Below are 18,101 nucleotides of genomic sequence, written 5' to 3'. Positions count from 1 at the left end.
TCCTCTTGGCTCAGGGCTGGTCGGCTCCCCCTCCTATTGCCCAGGCAGCTTGTTGCGTGAGTGATCAGATATCAGACATCTCCCTGGCAGAGATTTCCAAAGGTTGTCCGGGAGGGGGAAACAAGGATTTCTCTGCAGGCAGGAGCCACTGCTCTGCCTGGCCTGTCAAATCCCTCTTACGTCCATTAAATCTCCCCCCGAAAATCCTGGAAATATTTGGGCAATTTCTCAGCAGACAAAGTTAATTAATTTGTGGACACATCTGTTCCCGTCCCTGCACCCTTTCCCCTCTGTCATGACCCCCCAGGCCCATATGTCTCCTCTGTAAAAAAAATTAAAAAGCCAGATTTTCTTGATCTTCTCCTTATCTAGGATTTTGTGTAACCCTGGTCACAATCCTTCAATTGGATCTAATCCCCACTGGGCTGGGGAGGGATCTGTTCCCAACTGCAGGCTTGAGACCTGGTAGCTCAGGCCTCTCGATTACTGGATCGTGGCCGGAGGCTGCAGGGCCGTGCACTTTAGCTTGGAAGCTGCAGATGCCTCAGTCCCACTGGGGGCACCTGGACTCCAAAAGGCAGCAGAACGGCACTGGCCGGTGGAGCTCAGAGGGTCAAGCCCCAGCCAGGGGGTCCCTACTCCCTGTGTCACTGAGCGCTGCTCCATGGGTGCCTGTCCCAGGCCAGCACCCGCTGGGAGTTCTGGGCAGGGTCAGTGGGTGACTAGGCAGCTCTGTCAAGGGAGAAGAGGCACCAGAGGGTGACACTATTTCAGTCCATAGGCGCTCCCCGATCCTGGGTGATTCCTCTGGACGAAGCTGGTGGGTCAGTGGTGATTGCAGCAAAGGGGTTCTCTGGGCTGGGCCGTTGGGAGCAGGACTTGCCGGGCCCTATCGGAGCATCATGTGCTGAGACCTCTGGAGTTTGATGTCTGCTCAGGCAGAACCACCTTGAAATGGACAGGTGGCATTGGGAGCTGGTGGGGCAGGGACTGGGTCTCCCTCCCTGTTTGCCCAGCACTGAGCACCCTGATGGCTCTCAGTACATTATAATAATGGATCAAGAGCCTGGAGAGCAGGCTGCAGACCAAGCATCCCAGCGTAGCACTGTGATTCTCCCCCGTGGGGGTTAGCTCACCCTTACACACTTCCAGTACTCCTGCAGCTGTGCTGCATGCAGCCAAGGGGTCCGCTCACCCCCACACTCCTCTCCCAGGCCAGCCTTGCTCCCTGCCCAAACGCTCCCTGCACGGATCCCTGCTGACGCTGTACGCTGGGCATGCAAGGGGGTGCATGGCCTACCCAGGCCCTGCCCTCCCTGGTACTGCACTGGTTCCACTTCGCCTGCAGAGCTCTACGCTCGCCGAAGGAGGCAGGGAAAAATCGCCCCCGCACGCCCTGCAACGTCGTGCATTGGTGGCTGCCTCTGCCCGTGTGGCAAAGGCTGTGCCAGGGAAGTCCTTACCAAGGCTGGTGCCATCAGAAGGGGATGAGAGCAGCAAGAAGCTAGAAGCGCAGTGTTGGGAGGATTCGATGTCCATGTCCCCGAAGGCCAGGAGAAGAGAGCTCCCTTCGGCTGCCTGGATCCTCCACTCACAGGCTGTGTGATTGGGATACGTGCCAGGGTAGTTCCTGGAGGTCAGCGTCCCACTGTGAGGTGTCAGCACGGTGTGGCCACATCCGTCCCCTGGAACACAAGGAGGCAGGGTGAGAGACGGCCGGACGCATTTCAGACACTAAGGGCGCACGTGCCTCTCAGCTGATACATCGGCCGTGCTGCAGCTCAACCAGAAATGGCCCCTGTAGTCCAGGCACTAACTGACCCCTCAGAATCAAGGAGCACCCAGAGTGGGGCACTGGGAGCTGATTCCTAGGCTGCAGCCCTGACTCTGTTGCTGACTCACTGAGCAATGCTGGGCAAGTCTCTGATCCTGCCCCCTCCAGCTGTGGGTGTCCTCTGACTTCTAGAGAAGCTGAATATCTGCCATGCAGCCACACCAGCTGAAATCAACATGAGCTGTGCATCTCAGCACCTGGGAAATTCAGGTCCCAGGTGTCTCAAGATAGGCCCCCAAAAGTAGGGGGAAGTGCTGATCTTAATTTCTCCATGTCTGTTTCCCCACCTGTAAAATGGGGATAGTAACATCCCCCAACCTTGCAGGACTGTTGGCAGCATCAATTCAGCTGTGTCTGTAATGTGCTCTGGTAGCCTTGGTGGAAGGTGCTATAGAAGATCAAAATCTGTATGATTTATTAGACTTATTAATAACCACTAACCTCTAAGGACTTCTCTACATGGGGAAATAGCCCAGAGTACTCATATGCAGAGTTAAAAGAAAAGGAGGACTTGTGGCACCTTAAAGATTAACCAATTTATTTGAGCATAAGCTTTCGTGAGCTACAGCTCACTTCATCGGATGCATCCGAAAGCTTATGCTCAAATAAATTGGTTAGTCTCTAAGGTGCCACAAGTCCTCCTTTTCTTTTTGCGGATACAGACTAACATGGCTGCTACTCTGAAATATGCAGAGTTGTTGCAGCTGTGTTGGTCCCAGGATATTAGAGAGACAAGGTAGGGGAGGAAATATCTTTTAATGGACCAACTTCCGTTGGTGAGGGAGACCAGTTTCCAAGCTACACACAGATCTTCTTCAGGCCTGGGAAAGGTCCTTAGGCAACATCTACACCAGCGAGCTTACCCGGCACGGCTGTACCAATGCGGGCGCATCACTGGAAGATCACTCATGTAGCTGCTCTATGCTGACGGGAGAGAGCTCACCAATGACATAGCGCTGGGCACGTACCACTTATGCCAGTGAAACTTATGTCGCTCCAGGGGGTGTTTTTTCCACACTCCTGAGCGACATAAGTTTTGCTGGCATAAGTGGCAGTGTAGACATGGCCTACAGGGGCTCTAAGGAATACAAGCAAAAATGTCATCTACCTTTCTTCTCTTCAGATGCATTCAGCTAATGATTTCAGGGCTTTTAAAATCAGCTTTATAAAAAAAGCCATTGGAAATGAATGCATGTGGATGAGAAAACAATCCAGTAACCTCGCTCCTGCCATATCTATTTGGATGCGTTTCTCTAATGCGCGGTATGGGTATTCTTCATTTCTCACCACACGTGTGAGACCATTTCATCTGCTGTTTTCCTAATAGGTTTTAATGTAGAATCATAGAATCATAGAACTGGAAGGGACCCCGAGAAGTCCTCTAGTCCAGTTCCCCACACTCGTGGCAGGACTAAGTATTATCAAGACCATCCCTGACAGGTGTTTGTCTAACCCGTTCTTAAAAATCTCCAGTGATGGAGATTCCACAACCTCCCGAGGCAATTTATTCCAGCGCTTAACCACCCTGACAGTTAGGAAGTTTTTCCTAATGTCCAACCTAAACCTCCCTTGCTGCAATTTAAGCCCATTGCTTCTTATCCTATCTCAGAGGTTAAGAAGAACAATTTTTCTCCCTCCTCTTTGTAACAACCTATTATGTACTTGAAAACTGTTATCACATCTCCCCTCAGTCTCTGCCCCAAAGCATTTACATGCTAGACAAAGGACAGGAGGGGAAACTGAGGCACAGAGAAGCAAAGTAATTTGCCTGAGAGAGGCAAGAATAGAACCAGAATCTCCTGACTCCCAGGCCACTAAACTGCACTGCTCCTTCTCCCGTACCGTTCACCCCAAAGTACGTTACAAGCTTCAGGTGCTATGGCAATGCAGCCTTCTTTGGGGTGGGACCATACTTGCCTAATCTCAAGCGCTTGGCCTGAGACTCAGCCTCTGATTCCCCTCTCTCAGTGTAAATGTAAATTTATACTCAACTGACTTCAGCAGAGCTATTCCTGATTTCCACCAGTGAAAGGAGAATGAGACCCTTGGGCCTTTGCAGGTGAGCCCCCATGATCTCAGCACTTTCAGCTCTGCAGCTGCACGGGTGTCATTTGGACTGATTCACCGCCGCATTACTCCACTATTACACACCAGCCTAACTGCCCTGACACCAATGGACATCCTCTCCTTTGTCTGTCTTGGCCATTGAATTTAATGGAGTTACATGGGCACAAAAGACGACTAACAGAGTGAAGAATCAGTCTCACTGCGTAAAACAGAGGAGGACTAGAGAGAGGGGTCTGGGTTAGACCAGCTGGAAAGCAAACGCTCATTGAACTCCCAACTCCCACCATTCTCTGGAGTCACTTAAAATATTTTCTTCATTAAACATCTTTTTCTGGGTAATTTTTCGGGCCATAGGGCCAAGAAAAATCTTGGGAACTGGAGTGTGGGGAGCAGCCAGGCTGAAAATCCCAGCTTTTTCAATTCCCTGCTGTGGCTAGCCACGGATGAGATAAGAGGTTGGATGATTTTATGGCTAAGGGACTGGGGCTGGGCTGGGACTCGAGGGCCCCGAACTCCATCCCAGAGTCCCTGTGCGACTTTGGGTAAGTCACTTAGGGCCAGATTTTTAGAGCTATTCACCTCTCTCTGCCTGTTTCCTCACCCACCCTTTGTCTGCCTTGTCTATTGAGAGTGTGAACTCTTAGGGGCAGGGACTGCCCCTCACTCTTTGTCTGTACAGTATCCAGCACAGTGGGGTCCCAGTATTGGTTGGGGCCTCTAGGCCCTATTGGAATGCAAATAATACATAGTGAAAAGAAGTCACTTAGGCTTGGCATGTGAGCTAGAGGGTAGGGCACACAACTGGGAGTCAGGACACTGGGGTCAGTTCCTGGTTGTGCCACTGAGCTGCTGGCCACATAGGCACCGACTCCATGGGTGCTCCGGGGCTGGAGCACCCACAGGGAAAAATTAGTGGGTGCTCTGCACCCACCAGCAGCCAAGCTCCCCTCACCCCCACCTCCTCCCATCCTGAGCGTGCCACATCCCCACTCCTCTGCCTACCTCCCAGCGCTTCCTGCCCGGCCGCCGCCAAACAGCTGTTTGGCAGCGTTAGCACATTCTGGGAGGGAGGGGAAGGAGCAAGAACGCGGCGTGCTCAGGGGAAGAGGCAAGGCCGGGTGGGGATTTGGGGAAGAAGTTGGAATATTGGCAGGGAGGGGGCGGAGTTGGGGTGAGGACTTTGGGGAAGGGGTTGGAATGGGGGCGGGGGCAGGGGGTTGAGCACCCACGGGAAAGTGGGGAAGTTGGCGCCTATGGCTGGCCAGCCACTTCACCGCTCTGTGCCTCCGTTTCTCCTTCCACCCTTTGTCTGTAAATTCTCCAGGGCAGGCCCTGGCTCTCGCTCTGGGTACCTACATCACCAAGCACAGTGGGGCTCTGATTTTGATTGGCGCCTGTCGCTGCTACTGTGATACAATGATAAAGCTGATTTGAAGAGCTCTGGAAACGGTGACCTGGCAGCTGTTTGTTTTTGCCACAGCGTGAAAAAGTTAAAACCACACTGCCCTTCCTCCTTCCAGTTTTCTCTCTGGCAGCACTGACATGTGGTTAACCAAAATCAGGAATTCTATCCCTTCATACATTACAGCTCTGCCACCAGCCGCTGATCACAGAAGAGCTTTTCTGTGCTCAGGGTAGGTGGAGATACGATGGGCACAGGAGAACATTAACAACACTATCAGAGAAAGCTAGTTGGCTCCCTCTTGATCTTTGCAAATTGAGGTCAGCCCAGTGAAAGATTGGTCACTTTCACTTCCCATTCCTGGTCAGTTTCACTTTCCAGTTTTCCTGGGCTAGCAAGCTGTTGTGCTCGCCTGGTTTCCCATCCAGGTATGGTGAAAAAACCTGATTTGGTTTAAATAAAAACAATGTCGAAAAGCCCACAGCAAGAAAAAACACTCTTCAGATTCGCTTTCACAGCCTGATCCAAAGTCACTGGAAGTCTTTCCATTGATTTCAGAGGGCTTTGGCTCAGGCCCTTGGCCCTTTAAAAAGAGGAAATAACTAATTAAATAAATAATTTTGGGCTTACACTAAATTGACGGTGCCCCTTAAAAGTGAAACTTAAAGAAGAAGGAGGGAGGTGACCAGGGTTCTGCCAAGATGTTCTATCAGGGGGTGGGGAGGGGGGTCTTTTCTTCAGCCACAGACTGGTCCTGGCCAATGGAGGCTGAGTGTGGTCTATGGAGCCCATTCCTCGGCTGGGTACAAATCAAGTGCCTCTGATCAGGAGGAGAAAAGACTCCGTTATCCTAGTGCAAACGGGTTCATTGTTTATGTCCAATAACTCTGAGGCTGCTGGGAGCTCGTGAGCCAGGCTTCTGTCCCCGCCAGCACACCTGCTTTTCAGCCCCATAAAGCCCCCATTTTTGCCAGCCACCCCCTCGGCAGCCCATGGTCTGGAGTTGCTATAGCACATGCTGGCTGAGGGAAAGCCTTTAACAGAGGAGCCACTGTGTGGCCAAATATCAATTAGGTCCCTTCTCTTGCTTGTCAGCTATTGTGCAGCCTGCATTTCAAATGAAAGCGGCTGTGTCCAAAACCAGCCCTCCCCATCTATTGGCAGCAGGACAAAACGGAGACGGTGAAGGCGTCTCTTTGCTTGCTTGCTTTGCTTTTCTCGGCCTCTCGCAGGGAGATGAGATCGCAGCGCACACAGCTTGAGAAAAACCTTCCTGCAAGAGCTGCTTGTGGGAGGCTAAACTATTATTCTTCACACATCGGCACGCACTTGGCTCTTGAATGCCAAAGCAGGAAGCTCCCGTGGTCTGGAGTGACCTCCGGCAGCCCTCGCCACACCATCCTGCTGCGAAGGAGGCTGGCCAGAGGAAGAGGAGCGGACAGCTGTGTTTTGGACAGGGCCATGGCCCGCGCTGCATTCACAAGCAGATGTAGGGCTTGATTCTAGTGTCATTGAGGTAGGGTGACACACCTGTCCCTCATTTCATTGATCCGTCTGAGGGTGACCACCTGTCCCTCATTTCATTGATCCGTCTGAGGGTGACCACCTGTCCCTTATTTTAAATGGTGTCCCCTGACCATTTTAAACACGAAGCTGGAGCTTATGATAATTGCACTGTATACTAGAGGACAGTGGAAACGTACAGAAATGAGAGGAAAATCTATGCTATGCTAAAGGAAATGGTGTTTTCCTAAAATGTCCCTTAAAATCAAGTGTTGTCCCTTATTTTTCATGTGGTTTTCCCTTATTTCCATCCAACACAGGTGGTCCCCCTATGTGGCATAAATCAGGAGTCACGCTGCTGAAGTCAGTGGAGTTACACTGGTGTAAACCCAGCATGAGCCAGCTCAGAAAGGCTCCCGAACTGCTAATTACTAGGGAAGGGCAGTGGTAGTTCCCACACGCATCACCCCACACCCTCCCCAGGTCTCAGCGCTCACCTAGCAGGCCAACTCTGGAGTCTCACTGCCAGTTCTAATCTAGTTTCCCTCCATTCAGGCCCCAACAATGGGCCCCGTCCTACTTCCATTGAAACCCAGTGACCTTTTGCCATCAGTTCAATCAGAGCAGGATCAAGCCCGAATTTAGGCACAGCCATGGACCACTGGCTCCCATGCACTCTGCCAGTGACATCACACCCACCACCGACCCCCTCTGGAGCCTGGAGGCTGCCCATGGGGTCAGGCGTGTCTCTCTTTTTGAAAACCACAGACGAGCCTGATTCCTGTAGGCATTCCCCAGTGGGGATCTGGAGTGGGTGCAGAGTCACCGGCACGGCGTAGGCTGGGATGACGCACAAGGCAAGAGACAGGATCTGTGGCGGGGTGAGCTGGAGAGACACATTTAATTTCCCCATGTGTCAAATCCCCTCCCTGCAACCTCCACTGGGAGTTTGGCCACTGACTTCAGTGGAGCCAGGATTAATCCCTTAATGAAAGCCCAGGTGCCATCTGTGTAGCCTCAACCTGGACATGAGCTCTGAGACGCTACCCGACCTCTCCAGACCCCATCAGTGCGGCACTTCCCTGGTATAGTAGGCCAGGAGGCTAGCATCAGTTCTCGGGGAGTCAAGGGCAGAGCTCCAAGCTCAGATGCCTGGGGTGGATTCCCACAGCTGCCGGGAGCAGGCTGCACCTGCCCGTCCCAGGGAGAGAGGAGTAGAGGGGTGTGTTTTCCCTTAGGGGAAATAGCGTGCAGAGGTTTACAGTGAATTTGGAGCTGGTGCAAAGGGCCCGAGCGAAGTCCCTGATTTCCCCCCAGAACAGGGAAAGTCTGGACTGTTACAAGAGGCCAAGCTCTCCCCCTGCCTTGCTGATGAGGCCCCTGCCTCCCCCGGTCACCAGGCCTGGCAACTGCTAGGCAATGTTCAGCCTCCTCCATGATTCATTGTGTCCCTCTCTGTGAGAGAGCGGCCAGTGACACTGGTTTGTGTGAGATGGACTCCTGCCCACAAGGCGCTGAGCTCAAACCACCATCTCCTTTCACAGAAGCCTGCAAACGAGCGGCTGCCAGATGGGAACCACTGCTGGCCACATCCAATCCCGCAAGGCACTGCCAGCTCTTTAACAAGGGGCTCCCACAAAATGCCCATCTCCCCCCTTAGCCTGTGAAATGCCCCGGATGGATGCCAGGGGTTTGCGTAATGCAGAGAAAGGGGGGTGAGGAGCTGGGGAATCCAGTTAAAAATGCTCTCTCCCCACCCACGGGTGAAGGCAGCATCCCCAGGCAGACTCCTCCAGGAGCTTGCGCTTTGCCAGCCATATTTATATAGTGTCTCTACAATTCTGGGCCAGATCCTTGACAGGTGTTAGCCAGCACAACTCCACTGACTTCTGCAGGGCTGCCCTGATTTACCCTGCCCGAGGATCTGGCTCAAACTACATTGCTGATCATGTCAGCTTGCCTGTTTTGCAGTGAAGGGGCACTATGGGGGAATCCTACTGAGACAGATCTGGCAATTTCCTGCACTATCTTTGGGAGATCTCACTGTATTAAGATGATGTATCATTGGGCTAGGGATTATCTGTAATTCCATGGGGGAGGAAGTACAGTGTGGGTAATTTAGATAATTTCACTCAGGTTCTAACACTGCTAGGGAGGCACCCTCACCTGGAGAGACCTGCATATATTGGTTCAGACTGAATTCTCCAGAGACCAACGGACAAAGAAAGGACTTTTGGATGAACAGCCTAAGTTTAAACTGATGCCAGGCCTTCTTTCTGATGCAACAAAGGGACAGATCCTTCTGTCCAAGAGGGGCCCCCATCCTTAGGGAAGGGTTGGAAGGACTGACACCTGCCAGAGCTTGAGGCTGGAGTTGGGGGTGATCTCTGGTAAGCTTATTAGCATGCATGTAGTTTCTTTGATTGTTTTTATATGTTTTCTGTGTCATGCTTTTACCTTAAGAATAAATGTGCTTGCTTAGAAAGAGCTGTGGGGTAACTTAGAGCTGTGGGAAATTACCTGGTCATTGCTTTTGGAGAGAAAGCAGAATGCAGATGCAGGCCTTTTAGGCAGTCTGGCTTGCTGGGGATATCACAGTGCAGGCAGAGAGCTGTGCAGCCAGGAAAAATCCCAGTCCGGAGGGAGAGATGTGGGTCTCCGCCCAAAAGGGGTGAAAGCTGTGGTGCCAGGAGCCTAGAGTTAGTGTCTTTGTTGGACCACAGAGGGGGAATACAGGTACAGTGGCCCTGAACTTTGACGCTTCCCCAGGAGAAACATTGGTTGAGCTTTTCAAAGCCGATGGTGGGATGTCCCCACATGACCCCCATTTGCCAGCAAGTGCAATCGCTGAATCCCCTCGCGGGCTTTGCAAATCTCAATCACTGGGCCTGATTCCCCTCTGCATTGCATACCGCGTTACCAGCGACTCCTGTCCTGAGAGGGGGTATGTGATGATTGCATTCTGATTGAGCAGCGTTCTACACCCATGCTGATCAAACATCAACGATTAGCACATGGTCCAAGGTGGCAGCCAGCCAGGCTCTTCTTGTCTGCCATTTGGTGCACTCTTGGCCAATTTGGTGGCACAGAATTTGCTCTTCAGCAGTAGGCAAATTTGTGGTGCTCAAAGATAGATTTCTGAATAAGGGGGAAAAGCAGGAGGTGTGGGAACATTCCCACCATCCACCTGGTATTTGTATGGGAAAATCCTCTCTAGCAAGGAGGGCTTAACAGAAGCCAGAGATTTCGGGAGGGAATGGGGTTAACAATTCCATCAGAGCAAGGGGGGTGACCTCCATCATCCCTTTATTTAGGGGGTGGAGATGTTACCAGGGAGTTACAGTTATAAGTTTAGTTATAACTGTAACTAAGCTGAATCAGACCCAGTGCCCTAGAGGGGAAAGTTTCCCTGGTCCGTTCTCAACCTCAGCTGTCAGGTCACCCCATCAACTTCTTTTTGAATTAACTAGAAAAAAAATCAAATGTAATTTTCTCCTGACGGGGAGAATGGTACTTACAGGAATTGCTGACCTGCTGCACAGATTAAAGATGCAGATGAATGGGATTAATGTCATAGGGTTAGAGTTTAATCAAGACTCAAGGAGCGGGAGAGGATAATCTGCTTGGCCAGCGTGATGCCAAAGTACATCCAAAGCGCGCTGTAGATTCTGGCCATGCGCCGCTGTGACTGTGTTATCTGCTGCCTTCCAACTCCCACGGCAGGAAGCATTTTTGTTCCAGAGCAAAATGCCTGGAAGGTATTTATAATCCAATAAAGAGAATGGAGTAGGGGGAGGGACAGCAAAGGAATGGTGGCAAGAGATGTCCAGTTTGTGGTGGCTGCCCAGCCACTGGCTTTGAGAAGTCAGAACAGGCTAATGGGGATTCACCGGTGTTGGAGAGGACCTGGCTGTCAGGGGCTGAACTTCAGCAGAAGACCAGAGACAGGCCAAGGGGAAGCAACTTCACACTTCCTTTTTCATCCCTTTAAAACCAGGCCCTCCGCAGATACCAGGGACACCCTATGTACTGCAGCTCTGAGGCCTGCAGCTCCGTGTCCTAGAGCAAGTCAGTGGTGGAGTTAGAAATAGAACCCCGGAGTCCTAGCTCTTGCACCCGGCCTGAAGCAAGGGATCCAGCTTCCCCTTTGCTGCCTGGGTTCAGGCAGCAGAGTAGGCAGCTCCTAGTCCGGGGGGAGTTTCTCCCTTGGCTGCAGAGGCGCGGGGTTGCTTTTGGAAGAGCAGTGGAGGGACGGGAGATAGAGGTAATGGTTAGAAGAGCTGGCATCACCCCTCCCTCCCCATGCCCCCGAAGATCCTACTGCTGCAGCTCAGAGGAAGATGGGGAGAGAGGGCCAAGAGGAGATTGGCCTGGGAAATGAAGCCCTCTGTAAAAACATCCAAACCCTCCCTAACGCACATGCCAAGCACACATGCCAGAGATAAGCCGAGCACCACACTTGTGGCCAGGGATTTAATTTCAGGACTCTACTGCTTATGAAGATGCTATCGGGTGTCTGATAATTGAAAAGTGAAAACTAATAAGGCATTGGTGCCTGGGGAACCCTGCTGATTAATTACATCTCACTCTCCTGGAGGCTCCTGGCCTGTTGTAACTGGAGCAGGGAGACTGCTGCTGAACAGCGATCGATCGTGAATAGTCCTTCCCCTTCTGAACAGCTGGTTAGTTCCACTGTGTTCCTGCCCCTTCCCTTTCAATAGCGCAGTCTAGTGAGTAGAACCCTAAAGTGGGAGGTGGGAGACCAGCTTTCTGTTCCTGGTTCTACTGCCGACCTGCTCAGTGACCTTGGGCAAGTCCCTTCATCTTCCTATCCCTCTGTTTCTTGTCACGCTCTTTGTCTCTCTTGTCTGTTTAGACCGTGAACTCTTTGACACAGGGGCTGCGTCTCTCCATGTGTATGTACAGCTCCTAGCACAATGGGTAGAGCCCTGCATATCCGCGGTCCATTTTTGCGGATAGTGGATCAGATCCAGATACAACCGTGCAGGGCTATACTCACCGGCGGCGCCTGGCCCGTGGTGTCCAGATTGGGCAGCCTGGGGGGCACAGCGCACTCAGGGCCAGTGGCTGGGGCTGGCAGCAGGTCGGAGTTAAGGCTGTTCAGCACCCGCTCGCCGCGCTGCTTCCTGTCCAGGAGCTTGGGCCCCTTGAGCAGTGCCAGCATCCCCACCATGGCCCAGGCTCCGAGGTATCTGAATTCCCGGGGACTAGATGGCCCAGGAGACAGGCTCATAAACCATTACTGTTCCCCTAGAAGACACCAGTTCAGATGCAGCCACTGTTAGCCAGGAGTGAAAGCTTTCACAAGAGCTCATCTCTGACACGAGTTTGGTGGGTCTCAACCCAATTCTCAGAGAGTGAGTGTCCGCATCACACAAACTCACGGCCACTGACTCGACCATGTTGTGGAGCAGAGAGACCAGAGTCCAAATGGGCCCTGGAGACTGAACTCTCCTCTTATGTCTACAAGTTAGGGATAAATGGATATTGGCGGGGTAGGTTGGGGACTTTCAGCCTCGGCGGGGGAGTATATCTCAGTGCCTTATTATGCAGGTACCTCGGCTCCTTGTTGCCTGCTGTAACTGGCCCACTAGAAATGACACACAAACATTCTTCTCCCCACAAAGAGGGGATTAGCGGGAAAGGCGGGAAAGGCTCTCTGTATCGCTGGTGACCAGAGCTTAATCATTTCCTGCTTTTCTCACCTGCCCTAGTCACCCATTTACCTGCTGCCTCTGGAATGCAAATGTCCTTGATCAGCTTGGTGGTGTTTGCACGGGAGCAGGCCAGTGGAAAGAGTCCATTGGCTGTTATCCAACAAATGAAAGGAGCAATTGTCTTTCAAAGCAACCCATCATCTTTATCCTTTCCCCCTTCAATAGGGGCTTCCACCCAAGGATTCAGACAAGGGATCCAACCCTCCAAGCTCCTGTCAAACCTTCCTGCAAGCCCGCCTTTTCATAAGGAACATGTGTACCCCCGACTTCCCACCTGCTGGACCTGCCTGCAACACCCGTGATGATCCCGTCTCACACCTTCCCAAATTGCAAACGCTGTGGAGCTATGGAGGAACCCGGCGGAATTCCCAGTTTCTGCAGGTTTCAGAGTAGCAGCCGTGTTAGTCTGTATCAGCAAAAAGAAAAGGCGCACCTCTGACACCTTAGAGACTAATTAGCCTGTAAGGTGCCACAAGTCCTCCTTTTCTTTTTTCCAGTTTCTGCAGAATCCCGATTCCCACGGTTTGGGGGTTATTTTTTCCTGATCTGTAAAAAACTCTAATTGAACTTTTTGCTTTCCCGGCACACTTGCATCTTCCTGGGCACATTCAGCAGGAAACCACTTTCATCGTGTTCAGCAGATTCCTGCCAGGATATTTGCTACAGGATGCAGGAAAGACAAAACACAGCACTGCATCTCCCTTCCCCTTGGTTTCAAGCTACAGCATTGAACCCAGGCAGCACTTGCATTCTGTGAGGCCAATGCTAGATGTCTATTGCCTCTGTGTGTGTGTATGTGTACAACAGGGGTTAGTGTCTAATTTATTTACTTCCAAAGGTTTCCTTTCTAGGAACCACTTAGTGCCACAAATATTTAACCCTGAAATCAGCTTACAGCTTTAAAAAAGAAAACCAAATGCAATTTACATGGAAATCTACAAGAGAAAATGCCCATTCCCTTAATCTGATCCTATTCAGAGGACTATAGGAGTACTCTTAACTAGAGCTGGGCAAATTGTTTTTGGCCAGAAACAACAACAGAAAAAAGCAGATTTGGAGACCCTGAACAATTTTGCAACTTTATGTCAAATTCACCAAATTGTTCTTTTGGGGGGGATGGGGGGGGGAATACCCCCAGAATTGAAACTTCATTTTAACATTTTCTAAACTTTTCCATTTTTTGTTTTGAAATGAGTTTTTGTTTAAAAATGTCCTTTAATTTTATTTTTAAAACCCTCAAAACTGTTTTAAGATGCTCCGCATCTAAATCAAATGTGTCATTTGACCCCAAATGAGTTTTTGTTTTTGACTTTTCAGTTGAACAGAAGTTTTGAAAAATTTTGGTTTGACTCAAAACTAATTTCCTGCCTCCCCCCTCGATTTTTTTGAATTGATGGTGAACAGAAAAATCTATTATTCGCCCATCTCTACCCTTAATCCATGCACAGAGCTACCACGGGCAACCGGAATCTCCTGCTTGGCTCATGTGTTTCATATAAAACTTCAACCAGGCTAAATGAAATTTGCAAACATTTTTATGATCATGGGAGACCAAGCTGTGATCTTGTGAACTGATCACAGCACAAAGAGTGAGGAGACCTGGGTTCTAGTCCCAGCTCTGCCACTGATTCTCCGTGCAACCTTGGGTAAGTCACCATCCTTCTCTAACTTTCCCCCTCTGCAAAATGAGATGATGATATCCATTTATGTGAAAGGCTTTAATATCTATGAATGAGAAATACTATAAAGTGTAAAGCGTTATCAGCATGGTTGCAAAATTCACTCGCTTCACACAGTTACCAAATGAATTTCACTGTAAGTATTTTTGGGCTCATTCAACTCCCAAACTCAACATGAATCGCGGTTAGTAAAGCCTATGTGAACTGATGCAAAAAGGGGGAAAAGGATTTGTACAAATCGCTGCGAACAGAAACCTCTCAGATTTGTCCAGCTGTTAACCATAAGCTGTATATATCCTCTTAGCGCTGAATTCTGAATCGGGCCTCATGAGACTACTGATCCACAGTCCTGGCTCCATAGCAAAGTCTGCAAGATCCACATCTTGCTTCCCCGAGGCCCTGGGGTCAGAGATGATACCATTTTACTACAAGGTATTAATGTGCAACATGATCACTGTAACGTGGGATGCCCAGTCTAAAAGAGCAGATAACATCACTGAGCAGCCACAGTGCGTGTAGGATATGTGGGGAGGGGATGTCACTGCTTGTTATTGACGAGGTTTCACGGTAGGGACTTGGAAGGGTAAAAGATTGGGGTGGGGGGAAGAGATCATTGCATCTGTCCGTTGGAGGGGAGAGAAAAAACACATTTCTAGCTAATTCATTCATTTCTCCCTTACACATTTCCTTCACACTTGTGTTTTCCCACCATTCCATCCAGCTTGTTTCCCAGTTTCCCCACTGGCTTCTTATAGTAACATCATGACAGCTCCTGACTTTAGATTTGGACAGGTATAATTTACAGTTGTTGTGGTTCAATTATCTGAGTATATAAATGCTAAGTCTCATGAATTTTCTTATTATTCAGCTAAGCTAAATCAGTTCCCTTCCCGCAGAAAAAAAGAAGCCACACAGCTTTTATGCAGCTCCTTTCTATGTAACCATGGGACCCCTTTCTGTTTCCATTGATGTCAAAGGGAATGTAGGGCCTGATCCATGCCAATGGAAAGCCTCCCACTTACTTCTATGAGCTTTGGATCAGGCTCTTAGCCACTGACTGGAGCAGATGGGTACCCATGCCTATCAGTGCCAGGCCAGATCCTGAAAACCCTTACCCATGACAGTGGTCCTTATTCACATGAGGATCGATCCTGAAAGATGCTCAGCACCCCCCAGAGACTTAGTGTGAGTTGAGAAGCACTCACACATCACAGGATCAGGCCCACAAGCAAGGAACAGCTGCTCACAAGATCAGTCCGTGGGTGCTAAGGGAAACAGAAAGGGGCTTATGCAACAGCCGCCACGTTGGCCAACACACTGGGGATTGAACCGGAGAGCAGTGAATACACACACTGAGCTAAAGAGGCCGTAACAGACTCGTCTCCTCAGTGCGTCGGCACAGAGGGGCTCTACAGCCCACTCACCAGTGGGTTACGCTTGTTCACCTGTCAGGGAAGGGTCCCCTGGCGGACTTACAGATGACATTTACACTCTACTCCTCCTACTTGCAGCTCTCAAAACACTTTACAGGCACTTCTTGTGTTGAATGAAGCTTTGACAATCTGCTCCGGCCTTACAAGACACAAAGTGGAGATGGTCCCTGCCCCAAGGAATGTGCTCTCCAAGAGACAACCGCCGAGGAGACAGGACATGCTGGGAGATCCAGGGAGGGTTTTCACTTTGAGGTTTTCTCCCCTTGTGTGTGCTGATGTCTTTTGGGCAGTCTCAGAAGTGAGGTTTTAGGAGGTGGCTGAATGAGAAGAGGGTGAGGCCTGGTACCTGGGCTTTGAAGGTTGAATCCACCCAAAGGGGCCGTGCGACACTTAAGCTATGTCTACACTGCAGAGCTGTGCCGGGATACGCCCCAGTGTAGACAAAGCATGCACTGACAGAAGGAATTTTTCTTTTGATATAGGAACACTGCCACCCTGAACAACAATCCCTATGCCAAATCAGCATACCTGTGTCTGCACTGGGCACTTTGTCAGCATAGCTATGGTGACTGGGGCTGTGGTTTTTTCACACCCCTGACTGATAGAGCTAGGCTGGTATGTTTCAAGTGTAGACCAAGCCTGAATCTGCCCAGCTTCTGCTGTACAATTCAATCACTATGGGCTATACATATTGGTCATGTTTCATTCTTATGTGCCCCTCTATAGCTTTTCATTCAGACAACATACTGAGGAACCTCTGGAGATATCCACATCTTAAAAACCAATCAATGTAGACTGAGGAAGAAGCATTAATATGCACCCAGTCAGTCAAGTCCTACATGTGCATGAAAATGGGCAGCAAGACACACACTATGGACTTCAGCCTGAGCTGCCAAAACTCCCGTTGAAGTAGGGTGACCAGATGTCCTGATTTTATAGGGACAGTCCCGATTTCTGGGTCTTTTTCTTATATAGGCTCCTATTACCCCCCACCCCCACCCCTTGACCCGATTTTTCACATTTGCTGTCTGGTCACCCTGCGTTGAAGCCAACGGGAGAGTTTTGGAGGAACAATCATGCAAAAGCCAGAGATGGGTATTCTGATCTCCTACTGCATATACCCCAATTACGATCCACTGAATTTCACAGGCTTCCGGTTGTTGTTCGCCATTCCATTTCCAAACAGTGCAGTTACAAGGAGACCAGCCACGCCAAAGACTGTGGCGATTCTCCTGGAAAAAGCACACCCTGTGTTAGAGATGCCAACACCGTGGGTGCTCCGAGGCTGGAGCACCCATGGGGGGAAAACAGGGGGTGCTCAGCACCCACGGGGACGATCAGCTGTCGCAGCCGCCAGTCAGCCCACCTGCCTTTGACAGTACAGTGTGGACCGGTGTAGACTGGCCACACACTGGATTCCTACAGGCGCTTTAAAAGAGGCAATACGTGCACATTGCCCTTCCGTTATGCCGCCCGGAGCCCCGTGTGCACAGACAGCTCGGTGGGATATTCAGTGCAGCAGCCCCAGTGCATTTCCCGCAGCGATGGGTCCGATCCGGGGAGCTGGGCTCTCCCGCTACGATCCGCGCCCCTCCCCACCGACCTGACTGGGCAGAGCCCGGACCCAGCTGCCCCGGGCTGGGGTCGCTTCCTCCGGCCCCTCGCCCCACCCCGCAAACTTTCCCGAGGCAGCCGGGAAGTTCCCCCCGCGCGTCGCGGGGCCTTACCGCTCTGGGCGCTGGCCGGCGAGACGTGCAGCGGCCGCAGCAGCTGGAAAAGCTGGAGCAGCAGAGGCGCCCGCAGCCGGGAGCGCATCGCAGCGGCGGCCGCAGCAGCCCGGCCCGCAGCGACTCCGGCCCCGCAGCGCCGCAGCCCCCCGGCCGCGGCATCCCGGCGCGGGAGTCTCCCCGCCCCTCCCCGGCTATTGGCTGCAGACGCCGGCCCGGCCCGGGCCACTGGCCTCTCCCAGCTGCCACTCAGCGGGCGGGCAGAGAGCGGGTCCCAAAGCTCGGCCCGGCCGGCTGCCCTAGTATGGAAGCGGGGCGAAGGCGCGGGCAGGGGCAGGGGCAGGGGCAGGGGCAGGGGCGGGGGCGGGGGCGGGGGCGGGAGCTCGGCCCTGCCCGCGGCGGGGCGCGGGGAATGGGAGGTGGGAGCGAATCCGGAGCGGTGGGCGAGGGATCTGTGAGGCTGAGTTATAATGCGAAGCAGAACCCTCAGCCACCCGCACCCTATAGCGGTGGGTCTCAGCCAGGGACACCCAGATGTCTCTTGTCTCCGAGGTCGGTGTTTCTCACCCCTGGGGGCTGCAGGACAGGGTTAGGGGTGGACTCAGGCTTCCGAGTCCGGAAAGGGGGGTGGTGGCCGGGAAAGGTTGAGAACCCCCGCACCAGAGCAGCCCAGCAGAGCCGGAGTTTGAGAGGAGAGGAGCCCCTTCCCCAAGCCGAT

The 18,101-nt window shown here is 51.7% G+C and overlaps 1 protein-coding gene across 3 annotated transcripts in view; it reads right to left on the bottom strand.

Moving 5' to 3' along the window:
- The window catches only part of LOC140900514 (discoidin, CUB and LCCL domain-containing protein 1-like), a 64,099-nt gene extending 46,589 nt beyond the window's left edge, over positions 1 to 17,510 (bottom strand). For 2 of the 3 annotated variants that reach the window (XM_073317901.1, XM_073317905.1), the window contains exons 1-2: positions 17,384 to 17,510; positions 1,464 to 1,685 (exon numbers count right to left, since the gene is read on the bottom strand). In XM_073317901.1, the coding sequence (XP_073174002.1) occupies positions 1,464 to 1,685; positions 17,384 to 17,471 (310 nt within the window). In that variant the 5' untranslated portion in view covers positions 17,472 to 17,510. Of the gene's footprint in view, positions 1 to 1,463; positions 1,686 to 15,338; positions 15,410 to 17,383 lie in introns of those variants that run through there. The other variant, XM_073317902.1, reaches the window with a different exon arrangement.
- Positions 17,511 to 18,101: the final 591 nt, after the last annotated feature.

The sequence above is a fragment of the Lepidochelys kempii genome, chromosome 19 (genome assembly GCF_965140265.1).
Source record: "Lepidochelys kempii isolate rLepKem1 chromosome 19, rLepKem1.hap2, whole genome shotgun sequence".
NCBI lineage: Eukaryota > Metazoa > Chordata > Testudines > Cheloniidae > Lepidochelys > Lepidochelys kempii.
Note: the sequence above shows the minus strand (reverse complement) of the source record. Positions and strands in the feature narration are given on the sequence as shown.